Source organism: Oscarella lobularis, chromosome 5 (assembly GCF_947507565.1).
Source record: "Oscarella lobularis chromosome 5, ooOscLobu1.1, whole genome shotgun sequence".
Taxonomy (NCBI): Eukaryota; Metazoa; Porifera; class Homoscleromorpha; order Homosclerophorida; family Oscarellidae; genus Oscarella; species Oscarella lobularis.
In genome coordinates this window covers 3,499,938-3,516,131 of record NC_089179.1, presented here as the reverse complement: position 1 = coordinate 3,516,131, position 16,194 = coordinate 3,499,938, and the positions used below count along the sequence as shown (strand labels likewise).

Genomic DNA, 16,194 nt, shown 5'->3' with positions numbered 1-16,194 from the left:
CGAGCCAGTCCATCTCAAGGATGAGACGCAGAGAACCGCGCCGCACCCACCCTCAGCCGCAACTGAAGGAAATCGGTGCGCTCGTCGCTATTTTGAAGAGCGCGTCCCGCCCATTCACCCAGCGCTCTCATTGGTCCGCTGTGTCACGTGGGGTGACGTACAGTGCTCTCATTGGTTTGACCGAATAGGTGCGAATTCTAAACCGGTTTGAATACAGGTTTGACCGGCGGCAAGACTAGAAATTATGACGCAACATCGACGACCGAGCCAAAATGGCGGAAGATCGAAACACGACACAACGAACGCTCTTCGAACCGCAGACTAGCTACAAAACTTTTCGAAGATCATTGTCGATCGCGAGAGAATCGAAAGGATTTCGCGTCCGGGGCATTTTACGGGACATCAGGAAAAAAGACGATGGCGACTCCGCAATCTCCTTCTCAGTCTCGCAAAAGGCCTATGCACAATCAAGGCGGCCCGATGTGGAAGCGTCCAGACGGTACGACCCTACTGCATGCATAGAAGGACGCGAAGGGGGCCCCGTCGAACCTTCGACGCTGAAATACACGCGACTCGGCCTCCAAAACACTACATACACGCAAATCGAATCAATAGAGCCCTCGCAGATTATTAATCTCTGTTCCCCTTTATGCAAAACCGTATCAGGCATCGGTCGATTTATAAAAATGCTCGTTCCTCATTACGCAATCGGCGGCGTAATCGGTCGCGGCGGCGAAATCGTTCGCCAATTGCGCGAATCGTCGGGCGCGACAATTCGCGTGTCGGCCGACAAGCAATTCTTCCCGGGAACACCACTAACGGAACGCCCCGTCATCCTATCCGGGACACTAGACTCACTCCACTCATCCATCCGATCAATAATGGCGATTATTGATCAGGAGTCGGAGCGCAATCCGAACCCCGAACGTCACGATCGCGCGCGCGATCTCCACCTCGCTATCCCCAGCGTCATGGCAGCGCGTTTCGTCGGCAAAGCGGGCGTAAACATCGTGCCGGTCGAACGCGAAACGGGCGCTCGCATCGTATTGTCGCCGCGCGACGGCGCCGAAGGCGGCCCACTCGAGACGGTCGTACGCGTCAAGGGACCACGTGACGCCGTACTCGCCGCTTGCGTGCCCATAGCCGTTCGAATTATGGACGATCCGGCGTCGTCCGCATTTCCCGAATTTCATATGTATGAGAGTGGGAATGCAGGGCCACCGCCCCCGCATTTTTCTACCCCCGTCGACGCCACCGGTCTTCATCCCTATTACCGTCCTCCGCCTCCGCCCTCTTCCACTCCGCTTCTACCCTCTAGCAATCCGGTTCTCGTTGAGAGCCGGTCGGTTTTGCTAGAAGCCGCCTGCGCTATGGCGACGATCGAATTGTGTTTATCTGACGCGTACGTCGATACGGTTATGTCGGAGTTGAGGGCTATTGCGCCGGTGGCGGGGGTCACGTATAATGTGACTGCGGGTCCGTTGGGAAAGCGCTATGTTAGCATACAAGGAGAGGCGCTCGCAACTGGAGCTGCCTATCAGCAGTTACTCTTGGGCATAGCGCGTTGGTGACGTTGATTCTCCGTCTCTTTTCTGTTGTGTTCGGTTGATTGTTTAGGCGGTTTTAGATTACGGTTTTCGGTGTTACTGAATTTCAATTCAAGTTAGGTAGTTAGTTATTGTTCTAGCTGATTTAAACGTTCAAAGCCCTCGCTAGCATTTTTTTCTCGTCCGTGAAGATTAATACTATGTTATTCTAATTGGTAAGAGCGCTTGCCCACGGCTCAGCTCACGTGTTCTATACCCTGGCGAAGTCAATCTCTTCCTTAGTGCCATCTCCACGCTTGTTTTGGATTTTGATATGATGTTTATTTTATTTTATTTTCAGAGTGAAGCTGTGCATTTATTTTCTGTATTTAGACGACAGGCAGATGTTTTCGCGCGATTACTCGCCGCTTGACATTTCCGTCGAGTGTCTTCCATTTCGCGTCGCCAAGTGGCTTTCATCAGACTTGGACTCCAATGGAGGATGGAAAACAGTGGCACGGGAGTTTGACGAAGGATCCTCTCTTATTCCCGGCGGCACAAGCCCCACAATGTCTCTCCTAGTTCATCTACAAACGAAAGGAACGTCTATAGGTGATCTCCTTCGCGGCCTACAACGAGCAAATAACACAAACGCATATAGAATCTTATCTGAATACGTCAAAGGTATCAATATATATATATATGAGGGTTTCATTCACTTTTTTTCTTTTTTTTAGGAACGTGTGATTTTTCACCGAGTTCTTCATCTGAAGACACGCGTCCAAAGACTCGCGCTCGAATGCTTAGAAGCAATCCAGCGCATTACATCCACGAACGAGCGAAAGAACTCGTACGAATTCGTTCTGCTGTGTCGTCATTACGACGTCAATATTCCAATGGAGTAATAGCTGTTATCCTCACGGGTGATCCTGGCTCTGGTAAGAGCGTACTCGCAAGTCAATTTGCTCGTCTTTATTATGAAAGTGTGCTCATCTCACAACCAATGGCTATTGTGAGTACAATTGACGCTACGAGTCTTCATACCGTTAATAATACGTTAACTGTTCTCGCTCTCGATCTCTGTCCGGATTCGGATTTCGTGCGAATGTGTAGCGAAGTAGAGAATGCCGAGCGAAAAGTCGAACTGCTCTTTGGAGCCGTTAGAAAGAGACTGAGACTTCTACCTAATTGGCTATTAATTTTCGACGGTTTTTCGGAGAAAGTCCGAGACGAAATACGTCCCCATTGGCCGGAGCCCGGCAACCCCGACTGGGGCAACGGAACGATTCTAATCACAAGCCAGAAAACGATATCATGTAAATTAAACACCACGCATATGGACTTGGGAAAAAACGGCATGGAAGAAGACGATGCTGTCGAACTAACAATGCGACTATCCAACATAAGCGATCGTCAAAAGTGCCTCAAAGCCGCTCAAGAAATTGGTTATTACCCCTTGGCTCTTTCCAGTGCGGCGATGAGCGTTCAACTTCGAAATGAATCCACGTGGCAATCGTTTATGAAGGAATTACGAGACTTTGATTCTATCAAAGAGGCCTCCTACTCCAGACAGATGCTCGCTTCTTCTGTCTCTTTGGCTGACGCTTTAGTTTCCAAAAGCGATCTTCTTCGTCTCGTCTTCTTGCTCCTAGGCTGTCTCGCGCCCGAACCTCTCCCCCTCAACTGCGTCTTAAAATTCGCCAAGACGTGGATTCCCAACGTAGACGAAAACGAACTCAAATCGTGCCCATCTCTTCATCTCTCATCCTCAGACACGTCCCTGGTGAAATTCATTTCCAGTCACGAAGTATTCCACGTCGTTTTCTCGCGTCGTTTCGATGCGTGGCTACGTCTTCAAGCGAAGGGACCCTCTTCACGAGACGATTTCATTGGCAACGTCCTTCGAGCGCTCAACGAATCGTACGAAGACGCCGATAACTGCGATGACGTCGAAAAACGCTACACACTTCGACGGGCTCATCAAACCCACTTCGAACACGCTACATCATTCGCTACGACAATGACTGTATCATTCGAAGAAACATTAGCAGAATCATATAAAAATTTATCTGATATTCATGATCTTACAGGGAACGCCCACAAGCGACTAGAATACCTCAAAACGGCTGTTCGACATTACGAAAACGTCTACGGTTTGAAACGTGGGCCGTTGGCTCCCGTTCTACTCGAATTGGGTTGCGCGCTTGCTGACGTTGATCGTCGAGAGGAGTCCCTTGTTGCGCTCGAAGAATGTCTTCGGTTGCGTCGACGAAACGAGGCTCCTCGTCGAGCGATAGCGCGAACTTTATTCAGTATTTCTCTCGTTCATCTCGACTTGAGTAATTACGATAAAGCGTTAGAGCTTCTAAGCGAATGTCTACAAATTCGACGTCAAATTTTTCCGAAATGGAATATGCATATTGGGGCGACTCTCACCGCGATGGCGCGCGCCTATCTCGATCTCGGTTGCCATGACGAATCGAAGGCTCTCATCGACGAAGCGTTGAAAATCAAAGAACGATCGGCGGGGAAAAATTCCCCAACCTACGCTACGTCACTAATCCAATTGGGTCGCTATTATTTATCCGGTTCCGAGCGCGAAGACCCCGAAGAAGCGTTGCGTTGCATCGAGGAATGCGTTCGAATTCGCGTTCATTTTCTAGGGGAACGACACGAGTTGGTACTCATGGCCAAAGCGACTCTCGGACGCGCGTTTTATCGGCTTGGAGACTACGAAAAGTCGATTAGCGTTCTGCAAGGGGTTTTAGACAATTGCAATGAAGCAGATAAAGACTGCCATAGTATTGTTCTCTTGAATTTAGCGAATGCTTTACTGAAGAGAAACGGTGAGGGAGATCTCGATAGGGCTGAAGCTGTAGCTGATAGAGCCTTGTCTCTGCGAGTGAGTCAACTTGGGGAAGATCACTACGAAGTCGGGTTTGTTTATCATACGCGTGCCGTGATTCATGCGCTTAGGAATGAGAGGGAAAAGGCTAGGGAGTGTCTGAGGAAAACGATTCGACTTTGGGGTGAACGAAATAAGGACGAACTCGAAGCGATTTGGGGCACCGTTCACGATTTGTTCCCTGGTGAAGAGGCCACTTTTCTCACCGTGGCTAGGACGAGTGGAATGAAGAGAAAGCTGCAAGAAGGAATGAAAGCCGTGGCTAAGAAGAGAAAGAAGGAATCCAATCTAAGAGGGTCTCTTGAACTGGAGGGGGATATCATATCGCTTGATCTTCAACTAGGAGATTCTTGCTCTCTTCTTATAGGGCCAGAAGGAGGAGAAATTCAATTCTCATCAATCGATTGCAGCCTATATGTACCAGAAGGAGCCCTATCTCATCCTCAGCTCATAACAGTAGCAATCTATTCACCAGATACGCAGACTTTTAGGAAACTACCTAGGCGTGGCAGCACTCTATTAGATTTCATTGCTCTCCAGCCAGACGGACTGCGATTCTCAAAGCCAGTTACCCTCAAATTTTTCAATCCCTTCTCCGTCGACGAGTCTCGTCCACTCACAATCGACTTCCTTCACGCTGATAAAATGAAAGGGGAGTCGAACTTTACGTCATTTGCAGCACTCACGGAAGTCTCGAAAAACGCCTCTATAAGATCTTCTCACGGCAGCATCCGTTTGGAAGAGAAGGGAATGATTGTCATGGAACTTACCGAATTTTGCGGCAAAGGAGCCGTCTGTAGCGGTTGGCTCGAGCTCTATGCGATACCTTTTGCACCTGAGACTATAGTCCAAGACGAAGACTCGTTTTCCGTCCGACTAGTCGTATGTTCAAAAGACAGTAAAATAGTTAAAAAGGTGACTAAACGGCAGGAAAAAGATGGATTCGTTCTCAAGAAAAGTAGTCCTCTTTCTATCGAGTTTGACTGCGAGAACGAAGAGGGGTTAACTATAAGGGAAGACGGATGCAGTTCGGGTTGGAAAATGAATTTTCCGAATCAGAACTTCGACTATCGTAAATTGTCGACGTTTATTCAATTAGCGCGAGATCCTCCCGAACTTGAGGGTCGAGTGTGCAAAACGTCTAGTGGAGGATTTTCAGGGAAAAAAGTCTACGTCGATTGGCGTCTGAACGCGAGGAAGTTGTCAGCCGAAGTTTACGTCATCGAAGACGACGCTTTTGGAAACGAGAAGGTGCGTACCTATACAGCATACTAATGTATTGTAATCTCTCATATATAGTGTCTTTGGGCTCCTCCAAGTGGGCTGTCTAATCTTCGTACGTATTCATTGAGCAGTAGTCTAGATTTATCTCAAGATGACGTGATGAACGACATTCGCAGCGTCGCTCATTTCGTGTATATATCCCAATGGCGTAGATATTCTCTGTTTGAATTTTTTTGTTTTTTTAGGAGATCTAATTCAGAAGGAAAAGATTCGTTTATGCGTGGGTTTGAAATTCCTAATTTCGTCTTTCAATTGCTTGTGGAGTGTCCAGGAATTTCCGAAACCAAGGTGTCGATGATTGAAAAGCAGTTGGAGATAACGAAATCTACGCAGCCCTATTCAATCGATAGTCACGCGTCTCGACTTCGTCACGATCTTCAAGACTGGATTATGAAGCACGGTCGCGAAGCTACGCTGGAGAAACTCTTCGAGGCATTTTGGAAGGCCGAGATATGGGGCTACATGAAAAATAGACTTTTGGACGTAACCACGTAAACGTAAATATCTCATACGATCTGACGTCATCACATAAAGCAATCCGGGAAAGTAGAAACATGTCAGGAAGCAGAAAACGTAAAGAAGAGCTCGCACTCGAAGCCAAATGGCTCGCGTCTCTAGCAAACGTGACCGACTTCTCCTCCCAAGTTCGCATCACATTCCAGCGATCTCCCCGACTCGAAAAACGCGCTCTAGAACGTCTCCCTAATCGTCGATCGCCTCATTCGACGAACAGAAGCTCTTCAGAACTATCCCGAGTCTTCAGCGAGCAGCGTATTTCGTTTTATTCACAGAGTCGCCGAATCGCGAAAGGTGAAACGAGATTTCGAGGGGGGTTTCGTTCGTAGAGTCGATTTCGTTTCAGGGAATCTTTTCTGGAACGTCTCTCGAGCAAATGCTTAGTTTATGCGTGAGTTACGTGAAGGAGCCAAGTGGCGCGAGAAAATCGACAGTATCAGGTCTCACTGCTCTTCTTAGTCTAATTCAAAATGCTGACATAAGAGAGGTACATAGTCTATCTTTACTTTGCTAAAGTCTCTTCTGAATTTTTTTAGTTTTTGAACCAATTGATTGGAAGCGAGACTTCCGTTCTCGTATCCCTTCTCGCCTCTTGCCCGGACGACGAGATTTGTTATCTCGTGTTTCGATGCATGGAAGCTGCATGTGCAAGGTATTAATAATATCTCCGTTTTTTATCTTATTCGAGTCAGTGTTTAGTCTAGTTTCTCAGTCTTCGTCGAATCGAGAATTGATTCATTCCACTCTGCCGTTCGTCTGTCATTTCTTGCACAATTTCAACAAATCAGCCAACGTTCTAATAGCAGCATTGAAAACTTTAGAGAATCTAATTGCCACTTCCTCAAAACTATTCATCGAATCAAGCATCGGCACTCTAATGACAGTTCTCAAAGTAAAAAAAACATAAAGATTGCCATGGTGTAGTAGTGAACGTTTCTTTAGCGCTTTGCACTCTATGCAGACACGGAAATAGCCGTAACATCCCCCGGTTCTTTTCCTCCGAGTTACGAAAGACCATCTAGTTCAGAATCCGAGCAATCGGACTCAGAGACGGGCCAGAGCATGACAAGCCATACGTAAACTTAGACAACCACAAAACGTTGTGAGAAACAAACGTCTTATAGATATATCAGAGGTATGGCGGCACGGATTCGAATTCCGGCTCTGAATTGCCTCCAAAAAATATCGGAGGTAACATAGTCTATTTATTCATCTTGACTCTAATAACGTGATTCTAGCTAGTTGATAAGAAAGTCGTGTTTGGATACTGGGGCTCCTTTATATCGGACTCTCCGAGTTGTCGTTCAAGTTTGCTCACTCTTTTGCTAAGCGATCCGTCTCAGAAAGTAAGGGGAGAATCTCTAGAGATCTGTAGAGATACATCTTGTTTAGGTAAGAGAATGTTTAGCTGGAGTCTTGATGTCTTTTTTGGACGCTTCTAAACCATTATTAATGGCAGCTGACGACAGGTAAAAATATTGAAAATTAAGGCTATTTAATTAATTATTTATTTATTTTGCAGTGACCACGTGGCGACTTCCTTTATTCCGTTCTCTATCTCACTTGGTAGCATGCTCCAGCAACTTCACGGCACTCTATACCGAGTCATTTGGCGCGGTCTTCTCAACAAGAAATCCCTTCTCAAATCCCTCAAGGCAAGTGCATAATTTCAATTACGTTAATTAATTATTATAATAATCTCCTTAGTGTCTATCAGTGCTTATATCCAATTCGCCGTACTACAGACTCCGTACTGGTTACCTATCAACAGCAGCCCACATTCTCATTCCTCTAGTCAGAGACAAAGGTGAAAAGATTCATATCATAGTCTTAGTGCATGATATTCTCATAGATCCTGATGTTTGTGCTGGTGCTTTGTCCTGTCTCGCTTCTCTCCTATCCGCGTGTTCTCCGCTTCCGGAAGTTGCGTCATTGCTAAAATGTTCTTCAGTCGACATCCCATTGGATTCCGCTTTTCTGACGTGGCTCTTTGGTGGCTCGGATCAAATAATTAAAACATCGGCTAAAGTAGACAGTACGTCATCTACTCCCTGGATTCTAGACGCCTGCTTCGGATGCTTTCGTCTCAAAGGTAAGATCATATAGATATCTCCTCTTATTAATTAATTAATTAATTTTGATTGCAGGTTCCTGGACTGACATTCCTTCACTTCCTCCCGTTCGCATAGTCGCTTTGAGAATTTTCGCCCTCTTATTTAAAAACTATTCCGAGATTTTAGTGTAAGTAGTACCATTGGCTGAACGGGTACATTATTAGCGTCACATAAATGATCTCTAGATCTTTTTGGAGTAAAGTCATTGACGTCGCGATACTTCATCTATCAGATGATGACTCCGGCTGTCGATTTCACTCAACTCAGGCACACAATTAATTAATTAATTAATTAATCTATTGATTATATACTATTCCATATCTAGGTGTTGTATGAATGGTCAGCTCGGATTAACGAGATACTTCGAAACGATGCCTCCAAGGACGATGACCTGATAGCCCAGGTTAATTAATTAATTAATTAAAATGTGGGGATATCATCATTGATGAATTTTTTTTCCCTACTCTAAGGTTCTCGTCTATTGGAACCAAATACTATCTGGAAGTTTCTCGGAACTTCTCTCTGTGGAATCGAGTGGTAACGATAAGACGTTGTGTGCATCAGCGATCGAGTGTCTCGGAAATATCGGCGCTGAAGTCTTCTCCAAATTATCAGTATAGAAAAGTCGAGTCCTTAGAGATAGAGATATTGTTTACGTAGAAAGAGAAGGAGGCGTTTGTTCTTAGCATTTGCCTAAGTCTTGTTCAGAATGAGACGAGCACTATAGCGGTAAAAGTATTTATTTATTTATCCCCATGTCTCGAGACAGGGATCTTTATTATAGGCGGCTGCTATTCGAGTTATTGGCATTTTTGTTTCCTATGAAAGTCTCCTAAGCGTCAGATTTATTTTGAAGCCTCAGTGTTCAATAGACTAATTTCTAATTTTTAGGACATTCCTTTTATGTTGGACGCTTCTCAAGCGGTCGCTTCGGCTATGAGAAGCGCGGCTCTCGCCGTTCGAATCAAAGCCGCTTGGTCACTTGCAAACCTTGCCGACTCATTGGCTGGATTTTCGTAAGCAAATCAATACATTATCATTATCTCTATTAAATTGCACTCAGACTCGATTGTGAAGACTTCTGTCCTCCGGAGATGTATCAACTTCTCTTGGAAGTAGCAGTGAAAGGATGTAAAGACAATGACAAGGTACTTTGTATAGTAATACTGTCCCCCTTGATCACATATACATTATTGATTGGGTGACGTCAGGTCAGAAGCAATGCCCTTCGAGCAGTCGGCAATTTGTTCCGTCTCGCATCCGCTCGATTTGTCAGCGAGTACAAGTCTCTGATAATACCGCGTTTGATTGACGCGGTTGGAGTCATCTCTAAGGGAGTCAAAACCGGAAATGTCAAGGTAATAGAAGAGATTGATTTTGCCTTATCTCCAAACCCCTATAATTTATTTTTCCTTATAATATATCTCTCTCACCTTTTTTAGGTTCGATGGAATGCCTGTCACGCAGCTGGTCACCTTCTTAGAAATGTCTTTCTTTTAGATTCTCGTGAAATTGTGATAGTGAGTACACATACATACATAATCGAGGTTATCGTATTAATTTTCCTGTCTGATAAGGATCCTCTTCTATGTGTCCTTTGCGACGCTATATGCAAATGCAAAAATTTCAAAGTAAATTAATTAATAATAGGTCCGATAGTTCTCGTGCATGTTACACTGATTAGGTGAGAATTACCGCTGCTTCCGCCTTGGGCTCTCTTTCGTCACGAGACCACTTACACGAAGAACAAACGCTAAGAATATTGGTCGATTCTCTTTTCACTGCTTTGGAGAAAAGCGACGAACTCACCGACTTCTCAGAAGTCAAGTATAGGAAAAACCTCAAGCTCCAGGTAGAGTAGAAAAATAAACATAAGAGATAAATAGATTATCTCTGCGTAAAGCTTATGGAATGCATATGTCACGTGGAAACACTTGCTGGAGAAGCAGACAGAGTAATGATAGCGGACGTTCTAAGACAAAAACTGCCTGGAATAGAACATCACTTGGAGGCAACCGACGAAGAAGAAGAATACACCAAATTAGGTAAATAAATCTCATTCTTTTTATTTATTTATTTTCTACAGTAACACAAAATATTCTAGCAACGAAAATTATGCAAATGACGACCTCTAAGGGCCACACAGACTAAAGGGTACGTACCATTGTTTATTCTATTTTATTATTTACGATTGACGAAGTAATTGATTTATGAAATCCTTCTGTTCGGCTTCGGCTTTGAGCAGGGATTCATACTCAATTCTATATCTATAGACGAAATATTCCATCATTATTAGTCATAATTTATTAATTAATTTATTTACCTTTCCAACTGAATGCGTTTTTCCATAATCAAAGCGCCGAGTTGTTGTTGCACCGATTCCCTATGTTTTTCCATTGATTTCAACGAATTGCGTGATCCAATAGCCTACGTAGAAAAATTATTAGAAAAATCGAATCTCATTTTTTTTCAATTCACATACCAGCAGTTTTTCTTCTTCGACAGATTTCGCTAATTTGTTAACGACGTCGATAAAACCGTCGACCAACTTTTGAAAATGATCCATTTCTGATCGAGGTGATGTCGATTTATTTCTTTTTAGCGGCGCGAATTCGACGACTTACTGTCTGTGAAATTCTTGCATTCGTCTTTCAGTTCCTGCGTACGAGCGCTCGCGTCCGGATCCAACAGCCGGACCTTCCACAACTCGTCGAAATGAAGCCCAGACATGAGAACTCTTAGCAACAGGGCACACTATCCGGGCTAGGTTGAAGCGCGCTATCCCGATGCAAAACGAACGGCAAAAAAAGTCGTTCTTGCGGCAGTTCGTAACCCAAAGAACGCATCGACATAACACGAGTAGTGCATTCGAAAACAGAAACGCGTCTAGAAGTTAAACCTCTCAGTAGAAAGTACTAAAAACGGAAAAACGTGAGCGTCAAGTGTAGTGTGTGTGTGTGTGTGTGTGTGTGTGTAGTAACGCCACGGCGCTTGCGCGATCTCGACCCCGTAGCAAAATGTCTCGAAGAGATCGCAACTGTCGCATCTACGTTGGCAATCTCCCGCACGACGTGCGCGAAAAGGACGTCGAAGATCTCTTCTACAAATACGGCAAAATCGTCACGCTCGAACTGAAAAACAAACGCGACGGGGCCCCTTTCGCTTTCATCGACTTCGACGACGATCGGTACAGGCAGAGAGAAAACGCGAAGCGCCCCGCTCCCCCAAGCACTCTTTTCTAGCGATGCTGACGACGCGGTGTCGTCTCGCGACGGCTACGAATTCGACGGCCATCGCCTTCGAGTCGAACCGTGTCGCGGCACGGAACGCGGTCGCGGCGGGGTCCCACTTCGCGATCGCGGGGGATACGATCGCTACAGCGGCGGCGGCGGTGGCGGCGGCGGCTACGGCGGGCGTCGAGGCGGCGGCGGAGGCGGCGGAGGCGGCGGGGGGTCCCCCAGCGGAGGATCTCGCTCGCGATCGGGCTATCGCGTCAAAGTGACGGGGCTTCCGACGACGGGCAGCTGGCAGGACTTGAAGGATCACTTTCGCGAAGCCGGCGACGTCTGCTACACGGACGTCTATCGCGACGGGACGGGCGTCGTCGAATTCGCGCGCGCGCGCGGCGTCGACTACGCCGTACGACATCTCAACGACACGAAATTTCGATCGCACGAAGTAAGTATATGACGTCATCAATGACGTCATAAAAATTATGACGTCACAATTTTATGACGTCATCATTTTTTCCTTAAGGGTGAAACGTCTCGAATTCGTGTTGTTGAAGATGGAGCGTCGTCGTCGTCGCGACGATCGAGGTCGCCACGACGATCTAGATCTAGGTCTCCGAAGAGGTCGAGGTCGCCGCGCGGCGGCGGCGGCGGCGGCGGCGGGCGTCGTTATTCGCGCAGTCGTTCGCGCAGTCCGAGAAAGCGATCGCGATCGTATTCGCCGAGACGTCGCAGTCGTTCAAGATCTCGTTCTTGAAGGAAGGGAGAGCAAAAGGAATGACACGCTGGGATTTCTCAAAGAGGCCAAGTTCTCTCTCTCACTCTTCTCTCTCTTGGCTCTGTGATATGGTAATGTTGTCTGTGTGCGTCTGTCCTGTCTTGCTGGTGGTTCGTTCGTGATCGCGTCGTATTTGTTCTCGACTAGCTTGGATTTCAATCTGTCACTCGTTCGCTTCATCCTCGCGCAGACTCACTGTCGGACCCGGCGGGGACTACAGGCGCACTCTCGCACTCGTTCTCCTCCTCTCTTCGTCCCCCGCGGCCCGCGCACAGTGACACGCACCAACCGCGCGGACGGACCAATCAATAGGATTGCATTCGAATAGCGCAAACAAACGTGACGTCGAGCTCGTATCAATAGCACAAACTGAAAGCAATATCCACCACTAGAAGCACATTGTTTACTGATTGCGTGGCGATGATATAAGGTATTGATTATAAAAACGCTATTCCCTCCCATGCTCAAGTATTACTCTCTTCTGAAATTAGTCGATGGTATGAGAGAGGGATGTGACTCTATAGGACCATGCAATGCAAATGTATAGAGGGCATTAGGACAAAGCTAGGATATTGAAAGGAACCGCGCCCCCATCATCGTCATCTTCTTCTCATCTCAATATATTTTGTATATTGATTTTTAGCTATATAAATCACAATCCTAGAAAATCGACGACTTCGTCCAACTCCCTTCGTTTCGCTTCCTGGTGCGCCCAGCGATCTTCCGCCAACTTGGGATCTCGCGACGCTTTCCACTTCTCATGGAAGATCCGCTTTCGACAGTCAGTGTGAAGACACGGCTTTCCGCCTATTAAAAAAATATAAGGAGAGAAGGTAACTCGAGACTCAATCACTCATCATTGATCCTATACCTTTGAACGGCGGTGTCTGCAGGTATTTATCCAGGCACTTGTAATGATAAAAGTGACCGCAATAGACTCGTTCGACGTGCGAGTCGCCGCAAGGATCCGACGTCACTTTCTATTCAACATTTATTTATTTATTTATTCGAAGGGCTCCTTTTTGATGTGATACCTTGGGATCTTCTGGTAAGGCTTTTTTGCCACATACGTGACACTTTCCCGCGACAGTGCGAATAGCGCATTCTCTCGCTAAAAACGAAGCGATTTCTTTTATACAAGGTGACGGCTGAAATGCCGGCGCTCTGAATATACAGTACAAAAAATTATTTATTATATAAGAACATATTGTCTCCCCTACTTAGGGTTCTTTTTCAGTGGTGGCGTTGCACTTCTTCGCGCGATTTCTTGCGCTTGACTTTCGAACATGACAGTAAGATCTTTAGGAAAATTGCTCTCTAACACTTCAACACTATACATATAAGTGATGGATTATAGAGATCAACTACTGTACTATATGACCTCAAAATGTTTTCTGGGTAATTCTCGCCAACTACCAATTGAAAACCGAGGAAGTATCTAAATTAATTAATTAATTGTATTCAATTTTTTTGAATGGTTTTACCGTTCTTCGTTGATTCGAAGAATAATTTTCCCCGACTTTTGACGAATTTTAATTTCGTCTTTACCGTCGCGCACGATTTCGTTTTTGACGTAATTCACTTCGTCGGAGCAGGCGAGAAACGGATTATTATCGACGGCAGATTTAACGAACAACAACAAAGACAGAACCTAGAGAAAATGACCACGCCCCCGAAATCACATAGCCTCTTTACATACCTGTTCCTTTCCAATCCACTGCTTGAGTTCTTCGTCGCAGAGTCGCGTCAATTTCTCGAGAACTTTCGGCGGAACGGTCTTGCTCTTTAGTTCGACGTTGAGTCGAGCGTCTGGATAGTCGGATGGGAATTGTATTGCCACGCGAAGTCTTCTGTACGTCGATCGGCTGCGGAAAATTTCAAAAATGAGTGTATAAAAAATTCGACGTCTTGCGATACTTACACGATGGAGACTAGAACGAAGGTTGGGTGGCATGTTATGAGTTCGCATCCGCTTAATCTCGTTCTAAAGTCTAGTTCCAATGCTTTTAGTTCGCTAGGTATGACACTCATGTCTTGCGTCACGCGACTTTTTTTAGGATCCCGGATTCGATCGCTTAGGAAGTTTTGTTTTTCGTTTGCATCCGCTCTTTCTGCGCCAATCCTCGCGCCTACAACCATGGGAGACGAAAAACTCAACATCGACAGCATAATATCTCGTCTACTCGAAGGTTAGCCGCCGCCGTCGCCGTAAAATAAACGAAAACAAACCGTCTCCCAGTCCGAGGTTCCCGTCCGGGCAAAAACGTCCAACTGACCGAAGCGGAGATACGCGGACTCTGCATCAAATCGCGAGAGATCTTCCTAAGCCAGCCAATCCTCCTCGAACTCGAAGCGCCACTGAAAATCTGCGGTAAGACGATTTCGCGCGCGCAGAAACGCGCACCATTCGCGTAAACTCCTCACTCGCAGGCGACATCCACGGCCAATACTACGATCTACTCCGTCTCTTCGAATACGGCGGCTTTCCACCCGAATCGAACTATCTGTTCATGGGCGATTACGTCGATCGGGGCAAACAATCGCTCGAAACCATTTGCCTATTGCTCGCCTATAAGATCAAGTATCCCGAGAATTTCTTTCTTCTTCGAGGCAATCACGAGTGCGCGAGCATCAATCGCATCTACGGATTCTACGACGAATGTAAGAGAGGGAGATTCGAATATTAGAATTAATTAGATTAATTAATTAAATTAATAATAATTTAATTAAGACAAGAGAAGGTATAACGGGAGATTCGAACATTTCGGATTAATTAAATTAACTAATTTCATTAATCCTAATTTTATTAATTAAGGCAAGAGGAGGTATAATATTCGATTGTGGAAGACGTTTACGGATTGTTTCAATTGTCTTCCCGTCGCCGCTATATTGGATGAGAAGATCTTCTGTTGCCATGGAGGCGAGTAGCAACATTCCGTCCCCTAGTCGAAGAATGACTCTCTGTGTTTTTTAGGTCTTTCGCCCGATCTTCAATCCATGGAGCAAATAAGACGAATTATGAGACCGACTGACGTACCGGATCAAGGTTATTATAATTAATAATTAATAATATCCTCCTAGACATTATTTATTTCTTAGGTCTCTTGTGCGATCTCCTTTGGTCGGATCCCGATAAGGAAGTGAGTGGGTGGGGCGAGAACGATCGCGGCGTCTCCTTCACTTTCGGGCCGGAGATCGTCGCCAAGTTTCTGCACAAACACGACTTTGATCTCATATGCAGAGCTCATCAGGTAAACAACCTAATCTCCATATAGGTATATATTATTTCCTCTCCTTATAGGTGGTTGAAGATGGGTATGAGTTCTTTGCAAAAAGACAGCTTGTGACTTTGTTCTCGGCTCCGAACTATTGCGGGGAGTTCGACAACGCTGGATCGATGATGAGCGTCGATGAGACGCTCATGTGCTCCTTTCAGGTGCCATCACCACTATCACGTGACCAATTATATATATATTTTCTTTCTTAGATATTGAAGCCTTCGGATAAGAAATCGAAGCTGGGTCTTGGTATGGGAGGTCGACCTCAGACTCCGCCCCGTGGCGGCGGAAAGGCGGGTGCTGGTGCGAAGAAGAAGTAGATGTGTGCCTTTGCATCCTGGATGGCGTTTGTGTATCTTTCTGCGTGTATCTAGTTGAGGACACGCGTCTTGTTTCTTGTGTCACGGTTATAATGTTCTTAGGAGTGGGTATCGGGTAGTTGTAAAATAATTCTATACTATCAGCGTGCTTTTTATTGAGAAAAAAAGAAAATAATTTTTGGTGTAATCATAGATACGAAGAAGGAAGGCTTCGCTATTTGGTTGTGGAAAAAAATCAACAAT

General features: G+C 45.7%; 7 protein-coding genes across 10 annotated transcripts; 5 read left to right on the top strand and 2 right to left on the bottom strand.

Moving 5' to 3' along the window:
- Positions 1 to 409: 409 nt before the first annotated feature.
- LOC136187750 (uncharacterized) lies at positions 410 to 6,287 on the top strand. Its single transcript, XM_065975425.1, has 5 exons — positions 410 to 499; positions 1,920 to 2,210; positions 2,264 to 5,682; positions 5,731 to 5,846; positions 5,901 to 6,287. The coding sequence occupies exons 1-5, from the start codon at positions 418 to 420 to the stop codon at positions 6,208 to 6,210; spliced, it is 4,218 nt and encodes a 1,405-aa protein (XP_065831497.1). The 5' UTR covers positions 410 to 417; the 3' UTR covers positions 6,211 to 6,287.
- Positions 546 to 1,705, top strand: LOC136187755 (RNA-binding protein Nova-2-like). The gene has a single exon (XM_065975433.1). The coding sequence runs from the start codon at positions 687 to 689 to the stop codon at positions 1,569 to 1,571; it is 885 nt and encodes a 294-aa protein (XP_065831505.1). The 5' UTR covers positions 546 to 686; the 3' UTR covers positions 1,572 to 1,705.
- On the top strand, positions 6,200 to 10,681 carry LOC136187751 (HEAT repeat-containing protein 6-like). Of its 2 annotated transcripts, none has more exons than XM_065975427.1 (26): positions 6,200 to 6,359; positions 6,409 to 6,525; positions 6,578 to 6,718; positions 6,768 to 6,883; positions 6,931 to 7,123; positions 7,174 to 7,307; positions 7,356 to 7,422; positions 7,470 to 7,577; positions 7,624 to 7,700; positions 7,754 to 7,886; positions 7,939 to 8,038; positions 8,183 to 8,323; positions 8,379 to 8,472; positions 8,531 to 8,612; positions 8,671 to 8,748; positions 8,816 to 8,959; positions 9,006 to 9,074; positions 9,130 to 9,183; positions 9,237 to 9,361; positions 9,409 to 9,493; positions 9,557 to 9,703; positions 9,788 to 9,865; positions 9,923 to 9,976; positions 10,030 to 10,197; positions 10,249 to 10,390; positions 10,450 to 10,681. In XM_065975427.1, the coding sequence occupies exons 1-26, from the start codon at positions 6,270 to 6,272 to the stop codon at positions 10,494 to 10,496; spliced, it is 2,784 nt and encodes a 927-aa protein (XP_065831499.1). In that variant the 5' UTR covers positions 6,200 to 6,269; the 3' UTR covers positions 10,497 to 10,681. The 2 variants fall into 2 exon arrangements, with proteins under 2 accessions (XP_065831499.1, XP_065831498.1); XM_065975426.1 differs by having other exon boundaries at positions 8,084 to 8,323.
- LOC136187757 (intraflagellar transport protein 20 homolog) lies at positions 10,387 to 11,302 on the bottom strand. The gene is made up of 4 exons (XM_065975435.1): positions 10,970 to 11,302; positions 10,828 to 10,913; positions 10,669 to 10,772; positions 10,387 to 10,612 (listed from the first exon to the last, which is right to left on the bottom strand). The coding sequence occupies exons 1-4, from the start codon at positions 11,073 to 11,075 to the stop codon at positions 10,531 to 10,533; spliced, it is 378 nt and encodes a 125-aa protein (XP_065831507.1). The 5' UTR covers positions 11,076 to 11,302; the 3' UTR covers positions 10,387 to 10,530.
- A 30-nt stretch (positions 11,303 to 11,332) lies between these two features.
- Positions 11,333 to 13,556, top strand: LOC136187756 (serine/arginine-rich splicing factor 1-like). 2 transcript variants are annotated; one of them, XR_010669990.1, is made up of 6 exons: positions 11,333 to 11,532; positions 11,588 to 12,023; positions 12,102 to 12,424; positions 12,501 to 12,783; positions 12,845 to 13,186; positions 13,247 to 13,556. XR_010669990.1 is itself a non-coding variant. In XM_065975434.1 (3 exons), exons 1-3 carry the CDS (start codon positions 11,363 to 11,365, stop codon positions 12,330 to 12,332), a joined length of 837 nt encoding a protein of 278 aa, XP_065831506.1. In that variant the 5' UTR covers positions 11,333 to 11,362; the 3' UTR covers positions 12,333 to 12,532. The 2 variants fall into 2 exon arrangements, 1 of the variants encoding a protein (XP_065831506.1); XM_065975434.1 differs by lacking the exons at positions 12,845 to 13,186; positions 13,247 to 13,556 and having other exon boundaries at positions 12,102 to 12,532.
- LOC136187753 (uncharacterized) lies at positions 12,945 to 14,689 on the bottom strand. Of its 2 annotated transcripts, XM_065975431.1 has the most exons (9): positions 14,402 to 14,688; positions 14,275 to 14,344; positions 14,053 to 14,218; positions 13,838 to 14,004; positions 13,735 to 13,791; positions 13,574 to 13,684; positions 13,388 to 13,517; positions 13,225 to 13,333; positions 12,945 to 13,160 (listed from the first exon to the last, which is right to left on the bottom strand). In XM_065975431.1, exons 1-9 carry the CDS (start codon positions 14,520 to 14,522, stop codon positions 13,006 to 13,008), a joined length of 1,086 nt encoding a protein of 361 aa, XP_065831503.1. In that variant the 5' UTR covers positions 14,523 to 14,688; the 3' UTR covers positions 12,945 to 13,005. The 2 variants fall into 2 exon arrangements, with proteins under 2 accessions (XP_065831503.1, XP_065831501.1); XM_065975429.1 differs by having other exon boundaries at positions 14,275 to 14,689.
- LOC136187754 (serine/threonine-protein phosphatase PP1-gamma catalytic subunit B) lies at positions 14,416 to 16,143 on the top strand. Its single transcript, XM_065975432.1, has 8 exons — positions 14,416 to 14,542; positions 14,593 to 14,724; positions 14,784 to 15,014; positions 15,169 to 15,273; positions 15,328 to 15,399; positions 15,453 to 15,604; positions 15,655 to 15,789; positions 15,841 to 16,143. The coding sequence occupies exons 1-8, from the start codon at positions 14,491 to 14,493 to the stop codon at positions 15,949 to 15,951; spliced, it is 990 nt and encodes a 329-aa protein (XP_065831504.1). The 5' UTR covers positions 14,416 to 14,490; the 3' UTR covers positions 15,952 to 16,143.
- Positions 16,144 to 16,194: the final 51 nt, after the last annotated feature.

What these genes read in the sequence shown, in the direction of transcription:
- LOC136187757 (XM_065975435.1), bottom strand. Translation starts at nt 11,075, where the DNA reads ATGTCTGGGCTTCATTTCGACGAGTTGTGGAAGGTCCGGCTGTTGGAT. An exon ending in ATGCAAGAATTTCACAGACA is followed by an intron (nt 10,914 to 10,969) that starts GTAAGTCGTCGA and finishes CACCTCGATCAG; the next exon opens with AAATGGATCATTTTCAAAAG. An exon ending in AAACGCATTCAGTTGGAAAG is followed by an intron (nt 10,613 to 10,668) that starts GTAAATAAATTA and finishes TTTCGTCTATAG; the next exon opens with ATATAGAATTGAGTATGAAT.
- LOC136187756 (XM_065975434.1), top strand. Translation starts at nt 11,363, where the DNA reads ATGTCTCGAAGAGATCGCAACTGTCGCATCTACGTTGGCAATCTCCCG. An exon ending in ATCGACTTCGACGACGATCG is followed by an intron (nt 11,533 to 11,587) that starts GTACAGGCAGAG and finishes ACTCTTTTCTAG; the next exon opens with CGATGCTGACGACGCGGTGT. An exon ending in CGAAATTTCGATCGCACGAA is followed by an intron (nt 12,024 to 12,101) that starts GTAAGTATATGA and finishes TTTTTCCTTAAG; the next exon opens with GGTGAAACGTCTCGAATTCG.
- LOC136187753 (XM_065975429.1), bottom strand. Translation starts at nt 14,522, where the DNA reads ATGCTGTCGATGTTGAGTTTTTCGTCTCCCATGGTTGTAGGCGCGAGG. An exon ending in CCTTACCAGAAGATCCCAAG is followed by an intron (nt 13,334 to 13,387) that starts GTATCACATCAA and finishes AATGTTGAATAG; the next exon opens with AAAGTGACGTCGGATCCTTG. An exon ending in GCAGACACCGCCGTTCAAAG is followed by an intron (nt 13,161 to 13,224) that starts GTATAGGATCAA and finishes TTTTTTTAATAG; the next exon opens with GCGGAAAGCCGTGTCTTCAC.
- LOC136187755 (XM_065975433.1), top strand. Translation starts at nt 687, where the DNA reads ATGCTCGTTCCTCATTACGCAATCGGCGGCGTAATCGGTCGCGGCGGC.
- LOC136187751 (XM_065975426.1), top strand. Translation starts at nt 6,270, where the DNA reads ATGTCAGGAAGCAGAAAACGTAAAGAAGAGCTCGCACTCGAAGCCAAA. An exon ending in TCCTCTAGTCAGAGACAAAG is followed by an intron (nt 8,039 to 8,083) that starts GTGAAAAGATTC and finishes ATATTCTCATAG; the next exon opens with ATCCTGATGTTTGTGCTGGT. An exon ending in ATGAGACGAGCACTATAGCG is followed by an intron (nt 9,075 to 9,129) that starts GTAAAAGTATTT and finishes TCTTTATTATAG; the next exon opens with GCGGCTGCTATTCGAGTTAT.
- LOC136187750 (XM_065975425.1), top strand. Translation starts at nt 418, where the DNA reads ATGGCGACTCCGCAATCTCCTTCTCAGTCTCGCAAAAGGCCTATGCAC. An exon ending in CTTATCTGAATACGTCAAAG is followed by an intron (nt 2,211 to 2,263) that starts GTATCAATATAT and finishes TCTTTTTTTTAG; the next exon opens with GAACGTGTGATTTTTCACCG. An exon ending in ACGCTTTTGGAAACGAGAAG is followed by an intron (nt 5,683 to 5,730) that starts GTGCGTACCTAT and finishes TCTCATATATAG; the next exon opens with TGTCTTTGGGCTCCTCCAAG.
- LOC136187754 (XM_065975432.1), top strand. Translation starts at nt 14,491, where the DNA reads ATGGGAGACGAAAAACTCAACATCGACAGCATAATATCTCGTCTACTC. An exon ending in AATATCTCGTCTACTCGAAG is followed by an intron (nt 14,543 to 14,592) that starts GTTAGCCGCCGC and finishes ACCGTCTCCCAG; the next exon opens with TCCGAGGTTCCCGTCCGGGC. An exon ending in TCATATGCAGAGCTCATCAG is followed by an intron (nt 15,605 to 15,654) that starts GTAAACAACCTA and finishes CTCTCCTTATAG; the next exon opens with GTGGTTGAAGATGGGTATGA.